The following is a 25640-nucleotide window of genomic DNA, read 5'->3' on the forward strand; positions in this document are numbered from 1 at the left end:
GCTTTCAACATCACAGCTATGTGCAAGCCCCACAGTACAACAAACTGACAGACGTGTGGGGGAGACACTGTCTTAGGGTTTTATATACATTAACTTATTGATATTTGCTGGATGAATTCGTTTCTTTATGTCTAATCCTGTCCTAGAATGTAAGATCTTTGTGGTCAGGAAACACATTCTGACTTTATCGCTGTTGTTGTTGTGTGCCTTTGTGTCGATTTCAACTCACGGCAGCACTATAGGACAGAGTAGAACTGTCCCATAAGGTTTTCTAGGCTGTAATCTTTATGGGAGCAGATCTCCAGTGTATCAGCGGAGGGTTTAACCATTGGACCACCATGGCTCTAACATCTAGAAAAGTGGCTGGCATATGGTTAGTATTCAGTCAAATTGAATTCATAGTTACATTGGGAACTGGGCTGGATGTATAGCTGAGAGAGAATGCTTAAACAGGAATGAATAAAATCATTTTTTTCTTCATTTCTGTTACTGTATTATCTTTTCATCTCTTTCTGCCTCTTTCATTGAGTTTATAGAGTAGGATGGAAGTTCAATCGACTTTTGAGGTGATTTTTAAACAAAGATTTACATAAAAAAGCAATGCATTTTAAAGATGATTTAAAAGAAGATGAAACATATACACTAATCCATTCAGTGAGCTCCTATGATAGTAGAGGCACTGTGCAAGGTGCATCAGAGCATGGTACTCTGAAGGCTCTCATGGTCCTTTGACACAGATGTGTAAATTAATAAATCATTATACAATGAACTAAGGACCATAAGGACGGTATAAATAAAGTAATGAGGGAAAAAATCGGAAAGAAAAAAAAAATTCCAAATTTGCAAAACTTGTGAGGTAGCAAATGTGGACATTATTTAGCCATTTTAAAGATGAAAAAAAAACAAAACGATCTGAACCTAGAGAAGTTAGCAGCTTCTGTTTCAGATGATTGCTGGTGAGTGGTAGAACTGGAATTCATTTCCCAAGACAGGATGGGTGCCCTTTCTACAGTATCTTGTTGCTTCCACGTGATGCCTTTCTTCTTGGATCCTAGAGAGAAAACCCTTGAGGCCTACTTCCAGTTCATTCTACTTGGTCTGGGAAAGCATAGCCTTGAGAGAGAGAACTCTTGTGGCTTGGGCTGGCTGATTAGGGCTGACAGTCAGCAGAGGTCCTTTCTGATAGGGCCTGTATCAGAAATAGTTCTGGGTGGGGGCTCAAGAATTCCCCCAGAGCCAGCCTCAATGATGGTCACAGATTTCCTTTCTTTCAGGTATCTTGTTTGGCGTGTTATGTACCTCCATGGCTGTGGCTGCTTCCCTCTTAGGGGGCGTCGTGCAGGTAATGAAAGAGAGAAAACACACTATTGAAGTCATAGCACCCTTTCCCCACTCCCTTTTCTAAAGCCTTGCTTACTCTTCCAAGGCCCAAAAGCTCTGAGTCACTGATACTGGGTCCAAGTTATACATACATGTAAAATATCAATGAAAATTACTCTGAGAAGGGGGAACTGGTAAAGCTAGTAATAGGATTCAGTTACAAGATGCATTGGGATAAAAGTAGAAATCCTCTTAAAATCCAGATCTGAGAATGTATGATTCTGAAATAGAAATGGAAATAATGGTCATGATAGTAAACACAATAATAACAATTAGCATTTATGGAACACTTACTATGATCCAGGTACAGTAATAAATGTAATATCTTCATTTAATCTTCACCACTTCTCCATGAGGTAGTATGATGAACACACTCCTTTTACAGATGAAGAAACTAAGAATTAAAGAAGTGAAGTAATTTTCCTAAAGTCACACAGTTAAAGGCTTTTGAAGCTGGTGGACAAACTCACCTCTACTTATTAGCCAAGTTTAACTGCTTCCCGTGTGTCCAACTCCCAGTTCCTTACAATGTTAGCACTGGAAGGGTAATCTTTCCAACAGCTTCATTTTGTACATTGTTATAAACAAGTGAAAGTGACATGCTCAAAGTCTCACAGCTAGTTAGTGGCTGAGCTAAGTTCATGGCCCAGGTTTCCAGAACCACTGGCCCCCTCTCCTCCACCAAAAAAATGACCCAATTCGCAAAGCAGCATCAAATTCAACTTCAGTCTTCTAAGCACCTCTTATACCTTTGTGCAATCTGAATATCCTTTAAATTTGTTGGCATGGAGTGTGTTTTTGATAAATACTGTTTAAATGAAGAAATGAATGAGTGAGTGACTTCTAATTATGGGTATTTTTAGAATCCATTCTAGTTCACAGGGCAGTGTATCTTATTTGATCCTTCTGATGACCACTTGCATAGATTCCATTATTTCCGTTTTAAAGTTTCAAGGAACTGAGTCTGGAAGAGTTAAGTGACCTGATAATTCACTTGTCTATATAGGAGCAGATGTGAGACTAGAAAGTAGGTGTCCTCTCTATGAAGTTAGGAACTTTCCATTTTATCGCAGGTGCTTCATAATCTCGTTTCAGTTTTTGAAGCATTTAGGTATCTACAATTCATAAAGCAGAACTGACAAGTTGTGAGGTATTTAGTGTAACTGCATAGTTACAGGTTTATTTTCCCTGTTCAAGGAGCCTATATTCCCCAGTCACCTCTGATGCCAGGTGCTCCATTGCTTTCCTCTCTCTATCCAATCATTACTTACTCTTAAGTAAGTATCCTTGTGTCCAATTTAGTGAGGACATGAATCATCAAATTGTTTTCTTCCAGAGGTATTTGCATTTTAAGCTTATCTGGATACGAGATATGGAAAGCTCCAGAATAGGTAAGGACTTCTGCAAAGCCAGGTGGAAGTATGATGCTTATAATTAGAAAGAAGTTGTGAGTGATCTGCCGGTCCCGCTTTCTTGATCAGTTAAAATGTGTACCATGGAGTCCAAATAGTTCAGGAGATGCTTGTAGACAAGAAATGAAAACTCTGATCTTTTGTTTCCTAGGAGAGGTTTTTATTTCTAAGGTGGTCCCCTCATTTCTCTGAACACATAGGATTTTGACAGGTGTGGAAGGTTAGCTGTCATTCCCCTATTTGGTTGCCCAAATAGCTTTGGTCTATTGACTATAATGGAAGTACTTTCAAATTCAGATTTCACATATAGAAAGATTGAGTCCCATAGGTGTGAGAGAGAGATGGAGCCAAGTTTTTAATTCCGTGTTCACAAAACGATACCACACTCACCTTGTGTGTGCGTGGGTGCTGCTGGGTGGAGGGGAAGGAAATAGCTGTCAGCTACTTAAATAAAGACGCTTTCAATCTTTTAGCCTAGGACTTTACAAAGTGTGTTCTGGAGAATATCATCCTAGGAAATGCTCCAAACAAAAAAACAAACAAAATTTCAAGGTCAAAGGCATCTAGGAAATGCTGCCTCCTACATTGCGCTCTCAGAAATCCTCAGCACACATTAGCATATCAAACGCTCTAGGAAGTCCTGCTGTAAAGAAACCTGTATCACCTTAAATATGCCACCATAGAATTGTGTGTGCCCACTGGGGGGCCAGGTAACACCAGCAAGAATCTGTCAACTATTGTTCCTGAAAAATCCCTTTGGGAAAGGCCATTTTCTATCCAATATGCTGCCTTAGTAATCAGAACATGTAGGTAATAACACTATTAATAATAAGATAATAATAACAGTAGTTGCCATTTTCAGAAGTTATCAAATCCTCCACAGCATTTAGGTATTATTCTGAGTTTTCTCACGAATTCTGAGTTGAATACTCACAACAACATCAGGAATCAGGTATTACGATCCCCAAATGACAAATGAGAAAAGTAAAGCACAAAGAGGCTATCTTGCCCAAGGAATGATTAGCAATACCAGCCTCAAAGCAGTGCTTCTGGTCATTGCCCTCTACTTGCAGATAAGATTTGGGCAATGAGAGGAAGGTTCAGCTAGATGAATTTTAAGTTTTCTTATAATTAAGCATGCTGAATGACAATAAAGCATGTTTAATTTATATATATATATAGTGACCCTATAGGACAGAGTAGAACTGCTCCATAGGGTTTCCAAGGAGCTCCTGGTGGATTCCAACTGCTGACCTTTCAGTCAGCAGCCGTAGCTCTTAAGCTCTATGCCACCAGGTTTTCCATGTATATATATGTATATTTATATATAGAACATCAGAAATGCTTACTTCTTCCATTACATGAAAGCACTTTCTCTGAAAGGCTCATATTGGGTAATGACTTTGTAGGAGATTGTCAATTTTTTTTCCCCCAACAGGGGAAATAAACAACCTTACTAACTTATTGACTTTCCCATATAATAGAAATATATATATATATATATATATATAATAGCTAGTAAATAAACTTCCAGATTCAGCAACCACAGAAACTATGAACTAATGCCATCCATCAGCAGAGGAAATGCCAAGAACAATAAACTTATTATTGACTTTGGCGAAAAGGATGCCTTTGAGCATATCTGCCTCCATTTTGCCAAATACTTGTCTGCAGCATTGACTTCTCTGAAAATCTGGAGAAACGATCATAATAATGTGTCGTGGCTTATCGATTTGGACAAAGGAGGCTACATTGTGGCTGGAGAGAACTTGAAGCTCTTTGGTCTATTCTCTTAATTTTTTAGAGAGGAAGAAGATGACTCTCTGAAGTAGAACGAATGTGAGTTAATAACAGGAAAGTCACCAGACTCTAGTTACATGCCAGTGCCATGATTAGAACTCAAATCTCCTATTAGTTCTGAATTCTTTCAAGGGTTCTTTTTCTTTAAACAAAAGAGGCCATTGTAGTGCTTTGTTCTCTTGACGTTTAAAAAAAAAAAGAGAGAGAGAGAAAGAACAAGAAAGAGGGGGAGAGAGACTGCTGTTTAGGGACAAAAATGTGGGATTTAAATCTTAGCTCTGCCACTTTCTAAATAGAAGTAGACCTTTATAGTCTCCAATTACCTCATCTATATAAAGAGATTAGAGTTATCTACTAAACAGCATAATTACGAAGATTAAATGGGATCATTTTCTAGCATGCCTAGATACAGTTGCCATTGAGTGGATTCTGACTCATAGCAACCCTGTAGAACAGAGTAGAACTGCCCCACACGGTTTCCAAGGAGAGGCTGGTGGATTCAAACTGCAGACCTTTTGGTTGGCAGCTGAGCTCTTACAAACTGCACTACCAGGCCTCCAGATTGCCTAGGTAATTCCTCTTCATTATCTGGCACATAGGTTAAAAAAAAAAAGTTGCTGTTGAGTGGATTCCAACCCATAGCAACGTTACAGGTCAAAATAGAACTGCCCCAGAGAATTTCAAAAAAGCACCTGGCAGCCTTGAACTGCTGACCTTTCAGTTAGCAGTTAACCACTAGACCACCAGGGTTTTCACAGCACATAGGTAGTACCTGAAAAACACAACATACAGCCCTCTTTAGAAGATCTTTAGAGCATCACAATCTCAGCTATTTGTTCTCGAAGCCCCAATGTTTCAGATTTGATGGAATGAGATGGGGCTGCCTTGCAGAGTAGCTCTGTGTGTGTGTATGTGTGTGTGTGTGTGTGTGTGTGAGTGTGTGTGTGTATGCAAGCGCATACTTGCAAGACTCTTGGGAGGCAATATCACAAGGCTATATGTTGACAGAAAATTAGTTAAATGAAGCCTTTTCCCAATTCACTGGGCCCAGTAATTTAGAGACTGTCCGATATGGAAATGTATTTGTTAAATTTTCTCATTTTCCAAGAGAGACCAGAGCCAGAAATGCAAGGAGGAATAAATTGGAATATGGAGCATCCAGTGGCCTCCCCACAATGTCTCAATTTAAAATTTCAATGTTCTGGAGATGTTCTGGATGGGGTAGGGGAAATGCATCAATTATTATTATCACAACGATAGAAGTTTTTAAACTAAATTAGAGCAGCCGATCAACTGTGTAAGATGTGAAATTAAGTTATAGATCCATTTCTTTGGAATATTGTAAAAAGCTTTGTGACAAGACAGAAAATGTAAACAAATCAGTGAGTTCCAGCTGAGGGGAAGGTGCCTCTACCAAGGAGCCCAGAAGAGGTAACGCTTCAGGAAAGCATATGGTTAATGAGTGACACCGTTGAGACCAGCACCACAGTTTTTTCCAGGTCCAAGGGAGGGGAGGGTGGTCCCAGGTGGACCCCGGATGCAGTGGAGTGAGGGGCTTTATCTGGTCTGCTTTGCCCCACAGGCTGCCCTTAGCATCCTCGGCATGTGTGGAGGACCAATGCTTGGCTTGTTCACACTGGGGATTGTATTCCCTTTTGTGAACTGGAAGGTAAGAACACCACATCGCTCCTCATGATTCCCAGCTAACCATTGGGCCCCAGCTATTTTCTCTCTCCTTTCTCTAGTCTCACTTCTCCTTGGAAGGGCTGTTGGTCTTTGTCAGGAAAAGAATGGTGGCTTCTTTCCACAGCAGAACTAAACGAACCAGAGCTCTCCCACCTCTGACTTCAGTGAACCGTTTTAGAAACTGAAAGCAAAGAAGGGGAGAGGTAGTCATGTAGGTCATGAGATCAAGGCAGATTCTTAAAGGTTTGAATTAAACGTTTTCTTTAAATGCAGAACTCACAAAATATAATTTAAAGTAAACATTGAGTTAGAAAGTTTAATTAAAGCACAACATTTAAAACTTGAAAAACGACAAAAAACATCAAACCAGTTGCTGTTGAGTGCATTCTGACTCATAGCGACATTATACAACCTTTTGGTTAGCAGCCGAGCTCTTAACCGCTGCACCACCAGGGCCCCTAAAACTTGAAAGGATGTATTTAAATTTCAAGTTTTCTGTAGTTACCGAAAATGATGTCTAACTTAATTTAATTAATTAACCAACTTAAGAAGGGGTGAGGGGAGAAGCCAGGTATTTTGGCAGCTGAAACCTTCTCTGTTTTGATAGTAGGTCCTCAAGTAAATGCTGGTCAATGTGTGGGAAGCATACATCAAAATTAACTCTTCCTTGGAAAAATAATAACAGAATATTTTAAAAATCTTGAGGTATAATTATTATTAACTCCAGGAAAAGAGCCATTTTTCGCTTACTGCCGTCTGCACATCTCTGTGCATGTATTTTTAAAAAGTCTTTAGACTCAAGAAAACCTGAGTCTACATGTTTTTATTTATAAAAAAAAATAACCAGTAATTTAGAGACTGTCCGATATGGAAATGTATTTGTTAAATTTTCTCATTTTCCAAGAGAGACCAGAGCCAGAAATGCAAGGAGGAATAAATTGGAATATGGAGCATCCAGTGGCCTCCCCACAATGTCTCAATTTAAAATTTCAATGTTCTGGAGATGTTCTGGATGGGGTAGGGGAAATGCATCAATTATTATTATCACAACGATAGAAGTTTTTAAACTAAATTAGAGCAGCCGATCAACTGTGTAAGATGTGAAATTAAGTTATAGATCCATTTCTTTGGTATATTGTAAAAAGTGGAGCCTTAGCGGTGGCACACCTTACTAGGTCTCTGTGGCTACCTGACCCTTACTGGACTTTGTCCTAGATAAATTGTGCGGGGCTAGGGAGAGAGAAGGGATGGGATAGAGAACATTTTGGCATTTTCAGCACTTAACCTGCAGTACTACTAGGAGAGGCTTTGTTTTAACCAACTTTTCCGATATTGGGTTTGACAAGGATAGTTTGAGGGAAAAAACTTCCCAGCCACAGAAAAACTACAAGGAAGCTACCTAATATCTTGGAGCATTCTTAACATTAATTTATTAGCTATGTTAGTTAATCATGGTCCTTCTATTTAGTCAGGAAAACTTGTTCTAGGTAGGGGATGCGTCACCTCTCCGTTTGTCATTGGCCATGGCTGACCCCACTAACCTGTCATGGCTCCCCTTTGCACAGAATGTGGATGCAACCTCAGAACCCTTCTTAACATAGTTCGCCAGGCAGTTACTATAAATCAGTCAGGGTTGGATCTCAGGTTGAAGTCCATTCACTCTCTGCTGGTAGTTAAAATCCATTCACTCTTTACAGGTAGACCAGGGATCAGCAAACTGTAGCCCTCGGACCAAATTCAGCCCACCTTCTTTTTTTTGTATGAACTGCCAAGTTAAAAAAGTTTTTTACTTTTTTGAATGGTTGAAAAAATAAAAAGAATATTTCATGATACATGAAATTAAAGTTTCAATGTCCATAAATAAAGTTTTATTGGGACACAACTACTCTCAGTTGTTGACATATTGTCTGTGGCTGCTTTCATGTTACAATGACAGGCTTGAGTAGTTGTGCCAGAAACATAATAGTCCACAAAGCCTAAAATATTTATTATCTGACTTTTGTAGAAGACATTTACTGACCCCTCAAGTAGGGCAAGACATAAGTATTCAAACCACATAGATTGCTTTAGTTTCCTCAATAATGGACAATTCATTCTGAATCTCTGGTTCAGGAATCTATTTTGGGGGGATAGAGAAGCCAACACTTGTGTATGTGTGTGTGTGTTATTTTTCTTACAGGGAAGGCTGAGCTCTCTAGCTGAGATCAGAAGCATCCAGCTTTATTTTCCTGAGGGCCTGGTCTCTCCAAGCTGTTCTGTCTCCTTTACGGGAGAAATAGCTCACTGGTTTTTTTACTAACTGTTTATCAATAAATATATCCCTTAAATGACAGTGCTGGTAAATCCACTTGTTGATATTTGGACTCAAACAAAAAGTCCCAAAACTTGGGAGTCTGGGGACTCTGCCAGAATTACTTGGGAGGAGAAGTGGGAGTAAGAATTTCTGTATAACTGTCAATGAAGAATTACCACATTGTCTGCATTATGTGAAGTTTCTGTGAACTTTAAAACCCTTCCACTGGGAACTGAGATTTCAACAGCTTTCTAAGTGATAAAAAGGAAGAAGCCAATAGAAGTTTTTTTTTTTTTTTTTCCTGTTAGAAAACAAAAATAATATGGCCACTATAATATCATCCAGTGTTTCCATCTAAGAAACAAATTACTCCTAAATAACCCTGCATCATGGGAATTGGGAGGAAGGCAGTTTGCATGAGGTATGTCCAGCACATGTGACCAAGAATTTGGGACTGATAGCCAGAATCTCTGTGGCACAGGATTCCCCATATTGTTATTCTTTCAACAGACTGCTGTGTCTAATTCCTGTAACTTGTATTTTCTTCATCAAGGGTGCACTTGGTGGTCTTCTAACTGGAATCACCTTGTCATTTTGGGTGACCATTGGAGCCTTCATTTACCCGGCACCAGACTCCAAGACGTGGCCCTTGCCTTTGTCAACAGATCAGTGTGTTTTATCAAATGTTACGAAATCGGTGCCTCAAGAGCAGTCTACCAGGTATGCTCATCTTAAAGATTATGCTAGGTCCTAAAGAGTGGGTTGGCAGGTTAGAAGTTAGTGCTTTCTTCAGGGATAAAGTCTGATGAAACCCATCTTGCTCTCCTATGAGGATCAGTGTGGGCAATACCCAGCACTGAAGAGCACCATGCAGGGCTCCAGCTTTCTATAGGTGTCCATTGCCCCATATTCAGATGTATAAGAGTGAAGGAGCAAAAGTGTGAATTGGGGGTGGGAGCACAAAAAAGAAAAAATAGTAGAGCCTTTGAAAATGAGTGAATAAGTGTGAGGATCATAACCAAACACCAAAACAAACCCATTGTCATTGAGTCGATTCTGACTCGTAATGTTGTTAAAAGGAAAAAAGGACCTGGGTAGAAATAGGCTTGTCTGCAATGAGGAAATGACCATGGGCATACTGAGTTAGTTTCAAAGTCCAGGAAAGTGAAATTATCTTATTGTTTTCTATTGGCTTTCTTCAATTCTCTCTCTTCTTTTCTAATCCATTCTATCCAAGCTGCAACTATTTTTACTTTCCAGATGAGTCTTTTGACTTCTTGACTTGAAAAGACCTTCATACGTTTTCCAAACCAATTATCCTTCCATTCATAAAACCTTTTATAACACTCGTATCTTGAACTACATGCTTAAAATGACCAGCGAGATGCAGAGTCCACTGTCTGCTAAAGCAGCCTATGAGTTGTCTACACTCCCTTTGTGCCATCAGTCATATTTGACCATTCTGTTCTCTTCCATCCTATTCTCTTAGTCTGTTCTATTGCAGTCTACTCTTCTCCACTCCACCCCACTCTGCTACATTCTGTTCTATTCTCAACTTTTATTTTGTCCTACCTTCTCACTGGACAACAAACTCTTCGAAGTCATGTGATATGTCTGATTCATTGCATGATGGAACTCAGTATGAGAGAAACACTGAATACGTTTACCTTTCTTCCCTCTCCCTTTCTGCTCCTCAGAAATCAGGATTCTTCTTTACTTCCATCTCTTAGACCATCTTTGCCAGCAGGAAGGAAGGCTCATTACCTAGGATGCCACATAGTCCTGAAATTTTGACTCTGAACTCAGGTCATAGATCCTTGGGTGTAGCAGGTGCAGCCAGCTTAGAAAAAGGAGTCTCTAGCACAATTTCATTTGTGTTCTTACATGGTATTAAGCAAGAGGGAGCATTTCCAAGTGGTAGGTGAGCCATCTTCCCAAGATATCTATTTAAAAAATAAAAACAAAGGAATCATATCGATGTCAGTTTGCTGACAGAGGGGAATGTAATCTCTGTGTATCACATTTTGCATCACCTGTCAATTGTATTGTAAATGGACAGTTTTCCCTAAGATACAAAATTAAGCAAATTGCCTTTGGGTCTTAAAGCAGCAGTTTCTTTATAGGACTTTGGTGACACTGCAACAAAAGCATCACTTCCCTAAGAAAGGAGAGAAACTCTACCTACACTCACACGAGATCTGTGTCTAGACTCCTTTGGCATCACTCTCAATTTAAACAAATTTGAAACTGCCCTGGGATTGAAGAGTTAGCTCTGCTTCCTGCTCTTAAATAGACAGTCAGACCGTCCTCTTTTCCTAGTTTGTTAGCTCCTGAACACTGGCAATGTTGGTGGAGAACCTGCTCTAGGCTACATTGGAGAGTGAAGTGGGTGGAGCACAGCACATAGCATTGAGTAGGTGACATTTGCTATAGTATAACCCATTGCCTTCGAGTGGATTCCGACTCACAGGGGCCCTATAGGACAGAGTAAAACTGCTCCATAGGGTTTCCAAGCAGTGCCTGGTAGATTCAAACTGCTGACCTTTGGGTTAGCAGCCAAAATCTTAACCACCATGCCAGCAGGGTTTCTTGCTATAATAGCATTCCATCATCTTGCCTCCCTCTGGCTCTGCGTTTATGTAGTACAGAGTCATTTTCTTCCACAAATCTTAGGGTTCAATTATATGAATCTGTTTATAGTTCCCAGCTTCACCATGCTGTTTCTTCTCTCTATGCCTTTCTCATTCTATCCTCTTTTCTTGGAATGCTAAATCTTGACCCCGAAAACCCTCTTTGCTTAACTACTAACTATTCTTTAAAAGAGACCTGAGGTATCATCTCGCATATCAGTCTGTGTTTGATACTCTTTCTGAATGCCCCCATAATCCTTTGTTTCTATTTTTCCAAGGTGCTACCACACCATTTTATGACTTTCTGTTGATCTCCTTGAATGCAGAATTTGTAGCCTTGCTTGTCTTAATATCTCTAATATCTGTCACCATTCCTAGCACTAAACCTTGGCTTAGTACATAAATAGCACAAAACAAGTGGAAGTCACAGTCCTCACTGCAATACTTATAAGTTAGGGATGGATTGAATTATGTGGAACACTTAGCAAAAGCAATCTAGAAAAAATTAAAAAAAAGAAAAATGACAAAAAGCCAAGCTTTAGGATGTAGAGAAATGCCAGGCCCTAAAATGAACCCTCATTTGTCCTCTAAGTCACTGTGAATCATAACTTCAGAACTTATGTAACTGGGCATGTGCTATTGTTCTTCACAGACCGGCCATAGCTGATACCTGGTATTCACTCTCCTATCTTTACTACAGTGCAGTGGGTTGCCTAGGGTGCGTTATTGCTGGAGTATTCATCAGTTTCATAACAGGTTGGTTACGTAGATTGCTTACTTTGGGGCCAAGGAAATAAAAGTTATCCTCATCACACTGGTGTGAATTTGGGCCCACCACAAAAAGCCCTTCTTCCCAGAGAGATACACCTACTCTGTCCCAGCTGACACGTAAAAGCATGACCCTAGTTTATATCTGATATATATATCACCTATATATATGGCTGTCTATATATTTTTTTTATACATATATACATAGATATTAATATAATCCTATTATTAAAAAAAAGAATAAATTGCTTTAACACATTGCCCCCAGGGATCTGAGTGTGAAAAATATTGTGTAATGTAACAACAGTACCCATTACCATTGAGTCGATTCCAACTCATAGCAACCCTATAGGACAGAGTAGAACTACCCCACAGAATTTCTAAGCAGCACCTGGTGGATTCGAACTGCCAGCCCTTTGGTTAGCAGCCATATCTCTTAACCACTACACCACCAGGGCTTCCACAACAGTAAGGAAGGTTAAATATTAGGAGCGGCTCCCAGTAAGAAACTAGAGTTTTTTCTGTCACCACCGTTTTGTGTCATGAGGTCGTCCTTAACTAAACTACTGGAAGCTGAGGAGAATTTTACTGTCTCCTTCACATATACCCTTTCTAGGTCACTCCTTCAGGGTCATGGAGCTCTCTATACCCAGCAGCTTCACTATAAAAAACATTTTTTATATCAGTGTTCATCAGCCATTTTTTGAGACATGGTCAATCTGATGGTTCCTTGACCTTTTTATGCCAAAACCTGTGAGAGAGTGGTGGGAGAAGGTAGGATAGAATAGACCTTCTATACTCTTGCTACTCTGCCTCCTTGGAGTATATATTTTAGCTGAATAAATTATTAAGACATTTCACCATGCCACTATCATTTTCGATTTTGAAGCAGGAACCAATGGGAAATCATGATTCCTACTTAACAGATAATCTGAATGACAGCATTTCTGGAGACTGTGTACTGGAAATTCTATATGCTAGTGCCAATGTCTTACTACTCTGAGCGTATTATATCACCAGATATTCATTTAAATTTAAGAGAACCTTGGGTATAGTATAGAGTGGAGTCCCTGGATGGTGCAGGTGGTTAATATGCTTGGCTGCTAACCAAAGATTGGAGGTTCGAGTCTACCCAGAGGCTCCTTGGAACAAAGGCCTGATGATCTACTTCCAAAAAATCATCCACTGAAAACCCTATGGAGCACAGTTCTACTCTGACACACATGGGGTCGCCATGAGTTGGAGTCAACTTGATGGCAACTGGTTTGGATGATAAGGAATAGTACATAAATCTTGTGATTCTCCTTAAATATATTTCTTTACATAGTGTTTTCAGATGAAAAGGCATTAGCTTGCCTGACCTGATAATTTAGGTATATTTAACAGACTAGCCTCCACCCCTTTAAGAAGTAACCAATTTCTGTTAACCAGTTAGGCCTGTATTCACTTTTATACTAAGGAGTGACCTACTTTTCAAGCTGACAGTGGTCAAATCCTTAAAGGAAGTCCCTGAAACTTTGCAATCACCTAATCCAGCTGTCCTTTCTTTAATAGGTCTCCAACACGGCAAGGATATTCAACCACTATTAATTAGACCAGTAGGCAATTTATTTTGCTTTTGGTCCAAGAAATACAAAACCCTATGCTGGTGTGGAGTTCAGCATGACAGCGGGACAGAGCAGGTGAGTTGGTGTTTCAACTTCTGAAAAATCTGTAGCTGACTTGAAGGGATTCCCTTTTCACCTGTTTAAGCCAGCTACAAGGGTAAGTTTTGGGAGGGAAGGTAGTAAATGCTAGATCCTGGAAGAGTCTGGGTTTAAATTCAGAGTTACCTATCTAATTAGTTTTTAACCAAGGAAATAACGTTGACATTGCAAGTGATAGGCTTCTAAAGTTCCTTTCAACCCCTGTGTGGGTGAATTCTTGGAAAAATATAGCAATGACTAATAGAAAAAGTAACACAATAGGGGGCATAATGGAGTATAAAAGTATAATCTAGTAAAAAGTTAAATCCTGTTAAAAGCATATGCTTTAGAGTCAGATAGCCTTGAGTTTAATCCCGGCTATGTATTATTTTCCTTGGGTAAATTATTTAACCTCTCTGAACTCAGCTTTTTTCATCTGAGAACTAGGGGGATCATACAGAGTGATATGGATACAGACACCTCTAGTTCTATGGGGTGCAAGTGTAATGGAAATTTTATTGGGGGACCTTATAAGCAGAGAAACAGCAAGGTGTACATGTCCCCCCATGCTCCTTATCCCATTAAGAAGCGTGTTTATTCCAGGCATGGCTAGAGCCATGGTCCAACTACCATGACAGATTTAGTCAGCCAAAGACCACTAGGAACAGCCTACAGTCTGACAAAATCAGATTTACTGACTCAGTGCAGTACTTCAGATGAACCAGGGAATGCCTCCCTCAACAAGAGGGAGGATGGATGCGTCTCTTGTAAGGCTTGGTCTCCTGTGAAAGGAAAACAAAGCTATATGGGATGCCATTGGTAAGAGAGCAATAATCCCTCCAAGAGTGGGGTGTTATAGCATTTGACAACTACCACAGGGCCTTGGGAAACCCTGGTGGCATACTGGTTAAGAGCTATGGCTGCTAACCAAAAGGCCAATAGTTTGAATCCACAAAGAGCTCCTTGGAAACTCTATGGGGCCGTTCTACTCTGTCTTATGGGGTTGCTATGAGTTGGACCTTGATGGGAACAAGTTGCAGGGCCTTGGGAAAGGCAAAGTTTGTCAGCTTCACAGCTGGCCTTATCTGTGTCTGTCCTCCTGCCTGACTAAGGGCAGGGCTGTGTTTTTTTTTTTTTCTTTTTTTAGTTTGAGCTTATTTTCACTTTCAGTTCCAGACATTTCAGTCTTTCAGAACTCTATGAGAGGGATCCCTAACCCATATCACTTACATATTTTTAAGTCGTCAGTTGCTTTCCTCCTCAAAAGACACTGGGATAATACTTACTGCAAAGCTGAATACTTACTGCAATAAAAGAGAGCACCACCTTGGTTGAAGCTCAGAATGTGCAGGTTGGGTGTAGATATTTACAGGATTCTGAGCTTAAGTAGTCTAAGGCAGATCTCTAAATGCAAGGTTCTGATTGGAATTGAGCAAAATGTGTGATATGACAATTTAAGATTGGCAAACACGGCCTGGTGAACGTCCTGAAATTAGTCTTGATAAGGAAACCATGGTTCCATAAGAAGAAGGGGTTTTCCCACACTGAGCAATTTCTCTTCCTGAGAAGGGACTGTTCACCTAAATGAACAATCTATAGTGCTGAGAAGGCAGCTGGTTGAGCAGTCTACTGTTTGGATGAATGAATTTTGAGGAAGTGTTGAAATAGAGAATGAAATTATTTACTGTTTTACACACTTCCTGGGCAACATTTACTGGAATAAATAAATCCTGTTGATGCAGACAGCTTCCTGAGTTAAGAGTGGGAGGGAACACTTGGTTTGTGACAGTCAGGCGCCTTTGCCAAAGTAAAATCTCCACAGGAATTTACATGGGATACATAGGGTACCTCTGATATCACAGGTAGGACGGGAGACACTACTATCCAAGATTCAAATTTGTTTTTTCTCGGGAGGTAATGACACTGCCTCAGAAGACTCTGTACTAAATGACCGGTGGACAAATTTCTTCACATAACATGAGATACATCATAATGCCTAACAAATCGTTGTTTTTTTTATTGCTTCTATCATTAGAAATAGTTTCTACATGGATTGAGGCAGACCTCCCTGGGTGGGATAAACAGTTAAGTGCTTGACTGCTAACTAAAAGGTTGGTGGTACGAATCCAACCAGTGACGCCTCGAATAAAGGCCTGGTCTACTTCCAAAAAATCAGCCATTAAAAACCCTATGGAGCACAGTTTTACTCTGACACACATGGGGTCACAATTCAACGACAAATGGTTTGGTTTGGTTTAAGATGAGGCATCAATGTTATCAATTAAAAAGTGCCTTGAGTCAGAATTGTTTTTGCTGCTTTTGTAGTATAAATTTTTTGAGGGGAGGCCCAAGCAAGATTCCCTCAGGTTTTCTTGCTAATTCAATACAGTCTTGTTAATACTTGCCTTTCTCTTTTCCTTAGGAAAACCTTGAGAATGGCAGTGCCTGGAAACAAGGAGCTGAATCTGTCTTACAGAATGGACTCAGGAAAGAAAGCCTGGCCCATGTGCCTGGCTATGATCCCAAGGATGAAAGTTACACCAATATGGCATTGGAGAAGGTTACCCACTTCTAAGGCAGCCCATAATCACACACACAGATAGACACAGATACACATATTCTACATACTTTTTGTCTGTTGGTTAGTAGACTTACATAACTGCCACTGTTAGAAAACAGGGAACACCTCCAATGTCCATTTATACTTATTTATAACTACAAATAGAATAAAATGACTGTTTCCCAGAATATTCTTTGGGAGCTCCAAAATTTCAGGTGAGAAAAAAACAGCCAGGCTTTTTTTTGATCTGGTGACATCCTTCTTGAATAAATCAAGTCTAGGTTTCATCACAATGCAAGGAATGAGTTTGTTTCACATCATATTGGATTTCAATTTTTTATATCAAATATCTTAGCGGTTAGAGGCAGAATCGGAGAGGAGAAAATGGATGTTAGATTCTTCTCTGCCACTACTGATAAAACAAAGGATTCATTCCTCCTCCCCAAACCCCCATACCTCATATATATGTGGACACCCCACCATCCTACACAGCAGTTGGAACCAACCCCAAAAAAACCCCATTGCTGTCAAGTCGATTCCAACTCATAGCGACCCTATAGGACAGGGTAGAACTGCTCCATAGAGTTTCCAAGGAGTGCCTGGTAGATTCAAACTGCCAGCCTTTCGGTTAGCAGCTGTAGCTCTTAACCACTGCGCGACCAGGGTTTCCTGCAGTTGGAACACTAAACTGTTATTACCATACCCCCACCTCCACCTTTAAGTCCTCTTCCAGTCATTCCTGCTACTGTAGCTGCCCTGTTGTTATTGAAGTGCCCTGGAGTCAGTTCTGACTCATAGTAACCCTATGTACAACAGAACGCCATCCTCACAATTGTTGCTATGCTTGAGCCTTGATTGCAGACACTGTGTCAGTCCATCTCGCTGAGGGTCTTCCTCTCTTTCGTTGACCCTCCACATTACCAAGTACAATGTCCTTCTCCAGGGACTGGTCCCTCCTGATAACACGTCCAAAGTACATGAGACAAAGTATCACCGTCCTCACTTCTAAGGAGCATTCTGGCTGTACTTCTTCCAAGACAGATTTGTTCATTCTTCTAGTAGTCCATGGCAAATTCAATACCCTTCACCAACACCATAATTCAAACGCATCAATACTTCTTCGGTCTTCCTTACTCATTGTCCAGCTTTTGCATGCATATGAAATGACTGAAAAATTTTAAGGCTTGGTCAGCTTCCCTGACCAAGCCTTAAAAATAATCCTGCTAAGCACAGGAGTGAAGACTGATATGTCAGGTGAATGGGAGTGATTATAACTAAATATGTGCTCCTTTCTTAATATAGCATTTCTTCCTTTCTATAACCTTACAATGAAAAATTGACTTCTGTGCTCAACAAGAAGCCTCAAGTGAGTCTTTCTCCGGGGTTGGATGAAGGTGAGAAGAATGTCCTATAGGAGGCTGTTAGAATAACATTGTGTAAAATAATCTTGCAGGTAGCTTACCAGCCCATGGAAGACTTCATTATCTATGGGGTCTTTGGTGCAAAGTATATTGTTCACAGGACTTTGCTCATCCAGTTCTTACTTCCAAGCTAAACTCACTCTATCAAGCTAAGGTGACAGAACTAAGTATCTTAATAGTTGAACTCTAAAACAAAACAAAACAAAAAATTAAGTTCAGGAGAAAGAGAGCATTACAAATAAAAAGGTAAGTTGGGCAATGAAAGCTTTGTGGAAGGCAAGAGGCCTGGAAACGATATGTCAGCAAAGAAAGAAGGCAGAGTCCAAACAGGCGAGGACTGTGTTGTTTAAATGTTACCCTGAAGTAGGAAGCCTTAAAAGAAATATGAGATAAGGAAAAAAATTACTTCCAGTATTTATTATTAGAGAGAGAAGATACGAAGAGGGAAAATAATCAATAGAGGGATTAAAAAACATACAATTGGGGTTTATAAACCACAGCCCAATACTTACCTTCTGTCCTCTGCTCCCCCTTACTTTACCTCCACTTTCAAACAGGAAAGGAGAATAAAGGCAGAGGAGAATTGGGCTGTGGATTGTAAAAAAAAAAAAAAAAAAAAAAGAGACAAAATACTTTTGGGAAAGGAAGGAACAAGTACAAAAGGGGTACGTTTGGAGAAATATCTGAAAATGAGAAGGAGAAGCAGAATTCTAGGAAACATTGAGGCCAAGCAATGCTAATTAAGGTGTCAATATAAAGGTTTGCAAGCTGAGAGGTGCAATTATTCTCCAAAAGATTTCATTGTTAAGACATTCCGATGAATTAGAACTTTTTTAAATGAATAATTGAGATCTGGGCCAAACCACATTGGCTTATTATAAAAAAAAGTTAACATCTTAGGATCAGAGAAAAAACAAAACAAAAAACCCTCCGGTTGAAATTAAGATTAGCAGTAGGCATACAAAAAAATTGTGATTTGTAATACACTTCAGGATTGTGAACTTCTACCTGGAATTGCACAAAAGCAAAAGATATCTGAATAGTTTTATTTCATTTTACTCAGAAATTCCCTGTGATATCCTTGAGGCTATTTCACTAGGTCAGTATTTTTCCCAAAGTGCTTTTAATCTTTTTTTTTTTTTTAATTCCCTAATTCTTTTACCCTGAGTATTATCAAAAGCACAAAAATGTCTTACAAATGGGAGATACCATTTTTATTATATTGTTATTATTAAAATGATTCCAACTTCTCTCATGTAATAGAATTTATGTCATTATGAGTTTAGAGAGTTCCCTTCTAGTCTTCCAAATTGAACTAAACAAGAAGAACCCGTGACCTTGGGTAGGCAGTGGATGGGAATCCACAAGAAAACCATCTTCCACAAGACATGGAAACCATGTTTTCTGTGTAACTGCACAGTCAATTCAGTAGATGCAGCCATTAGTCCACTTCTACCCTCACACCACCCTAGCGATGTCAACTCACAGTTGCGTCAAGGCAGCTGGTATGGTAAAGGTTCTGCTTAGTGCCAAATTGAATCCAAGCCGTGGAAATGGGTTAAACTTGTGGCCGTTTTTGCTGCAGAATGACTGGGAATAGTCTCAATAATGGGGCTATGGGTCATGAGTTCCTAGAATGGCCTAAAATGTGCCAAACTTGATGCCAGCCTGTACCTTTTAAATACAATCACAGATGTTAGCCAAAAAAAAAAAAAAAAAAATGAACAGAACGACCTCTATTCCTCCTTCAGTCATTCCAAATGAATTCAATTTGATGATTGACATTGTCTTCACCTCCCTTTGGAGTAAGAAGTACAGCTTATCGATTGAGGTCAAGGGTTGGAGTCCAACTTAGCTTAGATTCAAATGCAAATTCCAACACAAATTATCTTGGTAATCTTGGGCATGGCTTTTTCACCTTAGTTTATTCACCAATTAAAGGGGATAAAATTGGCCTCAGTTGATAGGGTTATTGTGAGGATTTAAGAAGATAAATCATTTAAAAGGCCTAGCACAGTGACTGGCCTATATGAAACATGCAATAACTGTTAGCAGTATATGAATATAATAGAATAGATCAAAGTATTCATTTTAATTTAAAATATTTCAGTGTTTCTCTTCAGGATTTGAGAGATGCTGACTTGGTAAATATATTCTTGGAGTAGTTTGAGAATTACAAATAACAAAATAAACATACGGTATAAATTAAAGTTATGCCATACATTTCCAGAGAGTAGCTTTTTTAATACCAAAGTTTAAATTATGATTTTCCAAAAAGTAATTTTTCTAAAGGTCCTAAATTCTTGAAAAAAGAGAAAACTACTGTTGTAAAGATAGACAAGTTTATTACTGAAAAATGCAACATTCACATGTATGATTATTACATTTGTACATGTAAACCTTGATAAGTAAACATCATCTCAAACCAAGTTGATGATTCAATGCATAATTCAAAGCAACTGTGATTCTCTAAACAACAAAACAGGGTGGGGGACTCTCTTTAATTCAAATTATACTTGTTTAATATGCATTTTATTATTTTGAAACTTTATGGTATTATACTATTTCAGTTCTAAAGAGAAAAAGAAACCACAGGCCGTGGGGCCTTCAAACAGTATTTCAAAGTAAACATTATTGAAATATTTCATGGTGTTACAATCTTAATCAAACATTAATTACAAATATCAGATCAGTAAATAGAAAAAATAGAGATGTCTCCCTTTAATTGTTCTCTTAGAAACCAATTGTTTTAAAATATTACAGAAATTTCTAGCTGTATATACATACATGTGCATATTTGGAAATCTCATGTGCTCAACCTCAATATTGCAAAGTAGCTAGCTTTACTGTAAACTTTTATCCAATGTTAATAACCTTGAAGTATAAACTATTTTTCAAACAACTAAAATTTAATTGATATTACCAGTGATATATATTAAAAATGATACAAAATCAAAATTAGTCAACTATAACTCCTAATTGGCAGTAGATCACCTAATAAGCTACTTTTATTTGTAATTCTTGGAAAGAGTTAATGCTATTATTTCCTCCCCCACCCAGTCCATGGGCTGTACACAAAATCAATCTAGATGTGCAAATACCGAGAGGGATAACGCACACTCCTAAGCCCACTTTTCCAAGACTGCACTTTTGGTGTTTGAATTATCAGTTATCTTTGGAAGACAGAGAGCTAAACATAAATATTTGGCTACAAATCCCACGTGGCTCTTATTTGGGATATCAGTGTTTCAATTTCTCTCTCAGTAGACTCTTACACAAACTAGAAAAGCACTGCTGCCCTATGGAGGAAGCTGAGAGCTGATAATTACATTTCTGTCTCTCAGTAGAACATTTAACATGATGCTTTTTTGTTTTCATGTTAGCTTTATCATCTTAGAACCATGGACTACTTTTAAATTTAATGTGTTGGGAGTCCCTGGGAAGTGTAAATAGTTAACTTACTTGGCTGCTAACAAAAAGTTTGGCAATGAGGTCCACCCGAAGGCACCTCAAAGACAGGCCTGGTGATCTACTTTTGAAAAATCAGCCACGGCAAACCCTATGGAGTGCCGTTCTACTCTGATGTGTATGGGCTCACTATGAGTCCAAATCGACTGGGTGGTCACTGGATTTTGCTTTATTTATTTTTTTTATGTCTTATTTATTCAGTTAGTTAATTTTAAGAAAAATGCCTATAGAATGAGTAAAGATATATAACAATTTTCATTATTTCTTTTAAAAATAAGCTGTGATTGAAGTGCATTCAAACGATCAACATGAATATCATCAACTAGTCAGGAGTGGGAAAAAATAATCATCCACCCTAATACTTTTTATATAAACCTAATCAGTTAATCAGTTAAGGTAAGTCCACCAGTCACCACGTAAACACGTCAAGACGTTTGCCGTATTACGTAACATAACGTTTTTTTCAGTGTTTTAGATAGAAATAGTGCCTGTTAATGTTTGTTCTACCCAGGGCTTGAGACCCCCTGCCCCCCCAACACACACATACACACACACAGGAGTAAACATCAGGTGGATCATAAGACTTAGCACAGAAAAAAACTAGCACAGAGGTTACTATAAATTAAAAAAAGCAATATATAGTGGTGCTATCTATGAGTCGGAATAGACTCGACGGCACGGGGTTTGGTTTTGGTTTTTTTATCTTTTGTGGACCTTGACCTATGTGTCCTTAGGAATTTTCAAAAAACAACAATTTGTCTGGTTTGTAGAATGTTAAAACAAGCATGTACACAGGTGTTCAGAACATCCATTTCCTGAACACAAAATCTGCTTTTGACACATTTGAAAGGCTAAGAATAGTCTCATGTAGTATATTAATTTTATGCCTTACATAACAGCCATTTAAGGAAATAAATGAGATATCACCAAATTGCTTATTTGTAACAGAATAATAGAGTCAGTTTAAATTTGTAGGGACCTGAGCAATCAAGTAATGTTATTGACTGATTTAGGATCTATGTTATGATGGTTTATGTGCCTTTATTACCTTATTTTCACTAATTTAAGAATGTTGACCTGAATTAAAGTCACCTTCTTAAAATTTGATTCAGTCTTGCTCACCAGAGCAAAGCGTCTTTAAATTGGCTTTATAATTTATTATGAGAGTTTGGGTGGAAGATTGAATGATTAATAATATATAACACATTAAAGATTTAAAGATTTGCAGAGGAACTGTACAGAATAAAAAGAAAAAAAATCAATACAAACTTTTGCCTAAATACATGGCTGCAACATCCTATTGAAAAAGAAGATGGCTGGGGAAACCCATCACTCTGTCTCTTTCGGTCTTCCCCAAATTCCCTCTTTAATTACAAGACTCAATTCTTTCTTCCTTGAAAAATAAAATATAGAGGCCAATGGACAGACATCCTAGGAAGTAAAAGTGCTCATATTTTAAGTGCATTTTCATGTTTGACACTGAAAACTGGGAAGTTTATTCTTTGGTTAGAAGGAGCCTGGGTGGCATGATTGATTTGTGATCATCTGCTAACCTGAAGATTGGTGGTTCGAACCCACTCAGTGGCTCCGTGGAAGAAAAGGCCTGGCAAACTGCTTCCTTAAAGATTACAGCCAAGAAAACCCTATGGAGCAGTTCTACTTTGTAATACTCATGGGTTCCCACGAGGCAGGGCTCAACTTCACAGCAGCCAACAACAATTCGTTGGTTAGAGTTGTCACTAAAATCTAAGCTAGTAAGCATCATAAGCTTCATAAATGTTAACATAGACTGCTGAAGGGAGGAAGAAAAAAAAAAAAAAAGAAACTCCCATAAAGAATGTGGTTGTTTCCAAAGAAAAGGAAAAATAGCTCTTCACTCTTTTAAACCCTCTTCATTTCTTCTGAGTGTTAAAAGATGACCTAAACTGCAGTTTATCAGTCAGAATGAAGTCGGGGGAATGAAGTCAGCAGGTATACAGCAGGTGTTGAAGTAGGATTTGTAAAATAAATATCTTTGTCTGGGTAGGAAGTCCCTAAGTCACCACGACCATGTCCAAAACATTGCATCAACTAGTTCTTTTGCCATCAGATTTTTCTGGCCATTCAATTCCCCTCTTCTTATTTATGGAAAGGCATCAAGAAAAATACAGTGGGAAAAGTATCGGTAAGAAAAGTCTGCTCATACTATTTATTAGAAAAGATACTCAATTTGGGCTTAAGAATTTATCTGGAAGTTTTCACTGGTATGGCCATTAAACAACAACAACAAAAAAATAGAAAAAAGGTATTGAGGTAGATTCCCCCCTGCAGCTTGAATACCACATGGGGCTAGCCACCCACATGACAATCATTTTTGTGGGGTATATCGAAATAGACCCAATTAAATTTTGTTTCTCAACTAATAATTTAGGAAGTGTTGCTTTCTGTAAAACCAAGAGAGCAAAGATACGGCTTTTTCCATATAGCAAGTAAGAACTAAGATGGATATAAATATTCTGAGGAAGGCAATGCAGGTCTAGGCCTTCAAATCTCATCCTCTTCCTTCTTAGGGAAAGATACAAGGCAGCATCCACATAGCTAGCTGTCTAGCATAATCAAGACTCCCACTTCAGGCCAGGTGGACGTGGAACAGGAGGCTTTCTCTAGGGAGAACTGTGCAGAAGCACACACTGGTATATTTTAAAGCAGTGAGATCGGATTCACAGTCTTCTTCTCCCTGAGGGTGGACATTAGATGGTACAGGAAATAGGATCTGGTCCAGAATGAGGATCTATTCTCTACAACCCAGTTTGCTTTCATTTTACCCTCCTAAAAAAGATTCCTGAATGTGGACTTCACTAGGATGCAGTAGCTGATATTTATGCCTCTAGAAAGAAGCCATCAAGTGTGGTCACGCGTATGTTTACTAGATGAACCTAGATGTCAAGTTCAATTGAAGCTAACTTACTACCACTACAAATAAATGAATCCCAGCTAGCAGGGACCTAGGCAAATCAATAATTCAAGCTGAAACCCAATCAAAGTAATGTAATTGCATTAATGTAATGTAATGCAATGCAATGCAATGTTGGCACATTTAATTTTGAACAGAAATCATGAGGAAATGCTTTCCTTTCCATCAGAATCTGGGTTTTTCAGGCCTTTTCTAAATTGTTCTGATCGGAGCTACTCAGAGTATCAGGAATGAGATTAGGTATTAAATGATTCCCTGGATAAAATCTGGAACTATCCTCAGAGCCCATCATAATACTGTGAATTTGGGGAGAAAGACCACACTAAGACTGAGTTGGTCATATCTCATAGAAAGTAAGTGCTCACTGATTCTTAAAAGTACGTCCAGAAATGAGCGTGCATGCACACATGCGTGCACATGCGTGCGCGCACACACACACACACACTCTGGGCCTACGTCTACTGGCTTCCAAGCATTCGGCCATTATCAACTGATGAACTCATCAGGGAACCTGGGTTTTCAATTTTGCCCATCTAGCCAAGGGGGTGGGAAATGGGCAATTTGATGGCCTTTAAGTAGACAGTTGGCTGTGGTGCCCCTACGTGTCCTCCTTCCTTGGCGTATGCTATATCTCTGCTAAAATTCCCATCCCAAAGATATTCTGATGGTGATAGATAGAGCTAGCATAAGTGAAAAACAAAGATAAACTCCTTCTTTTTGATAAAAGCATTATTAAGCTTACGAGAATCCTCCAAGCTTCCCCTCCCATCTGTTTCTCACACACAGCATCGTTAGGATCAATGCTTTAAAACAACAATGATATTATCAGAAGATTAATAGTCAAACCATTTTAAGAGAGGAGCCCTGGTGGCCCAGTGGTTAAGCGTTCAGCTGTTAACCGATAGGTGGGCAGTTGGAATCCACCAGCCACTTCTTGGAAACCCTATGGGGTAATTATACTCTGTTCTACAGGGTAACTATCTCTGTCCTATAGGTTCACTATGAGTTGGAATTGACTCAATGGCAACAGGTTTGTTTGCTTGTTTGTTTTTTTCCACATAACATTATTAGGATCAATGCCTTGAAAAAAGCAGTGATATGATCAGAATATAAATAGTCAAAACATTTTAGCAGTGGAGTAAGGTCCTGAAAAAATATGAAATTAATGCCTAGTACAGCTAAAGAATGAACATTCCCCCAGATACACTCACAAATCCCAACTTAATATTTAAAAAAAGCAGGATTAAATTTAACACGCAAATTGTAGGAAAAATACCATATCAAATCATAATTTATTGAGTGAAAAAGGTTCCTTTTCATTCCATGGTACAATAGGTTGTGCTAATAGTCACCACGACATTTGGGAAGAATGTGCAGCATTCAGAGTTCTCTCGCATGCAGTCTCTCAGGAGCAGCAGTTTATCTAAAGGTGCTTTCACAGACTCGGACACTTGCAAGCTACTTCGGATATGATCGAGAGCAATTTTCCACACACTGTACTGTCAAAGGGCTTCAGCTTTGAGCAACTTGTCACGACAGACTGCATGCACGTATGTATTAGTTATTTGCTTGAAAAGACCATTG

At 38.9% G+C, this 25640-nt stretch overlaps 1 protein-coding gene across 1 annotated transcript in view; it reads left to right on the forward strand.

The window, feature by feature from the left end:
* The window catches only part of SLC5A12 (solute carrier family 5 member 12), a 57372-nt gene extending 40988 nt beyond the window's left edge, over positions 1-16384 (forward strand). The window contains exons 10-15 of the mRNA XM_003412313.4: positions 1275-1342; positions 6175-6261; positions 9125-9291; positions 11854-11957; positions 13524-13651; positions 16077-16384. Of these exons, the coding sequence (XP_003412361.1) occupies positions 1275-1342; positions 6175-6261; positions 9125-9291; positions 11854-11957; positions 13524-13651; positions 16077-16229 (707 nt within the window). The 3' untranslated portion in view covers positions 16230-16384. The remainder of the gene's footprint in view (positions 1-1274; positions 1343-6174; positions 6262-9124; positions 9292-11853; positions 11958-13523; positions 13652-16076) is intronic.
* Positions 16385-25640: the final 9256 nt, after the last annotated feature.

This window comes from Loxodonta africana, chromosome 7 (genome assembly GCF_030014295.1).
Source record: "Loxodonta africana isolate mLoxAfr1 chromosome 7, mLoxAfr1.hap2, whole genome shotgun sequence".
In the NCBI taxonomy this organism is placed as follows: Eukaryota; Metazoa; Chordata; class Mammalia; order Proboscidea; family Elephantidae; genus Loxodonta; species Loxodonta africana.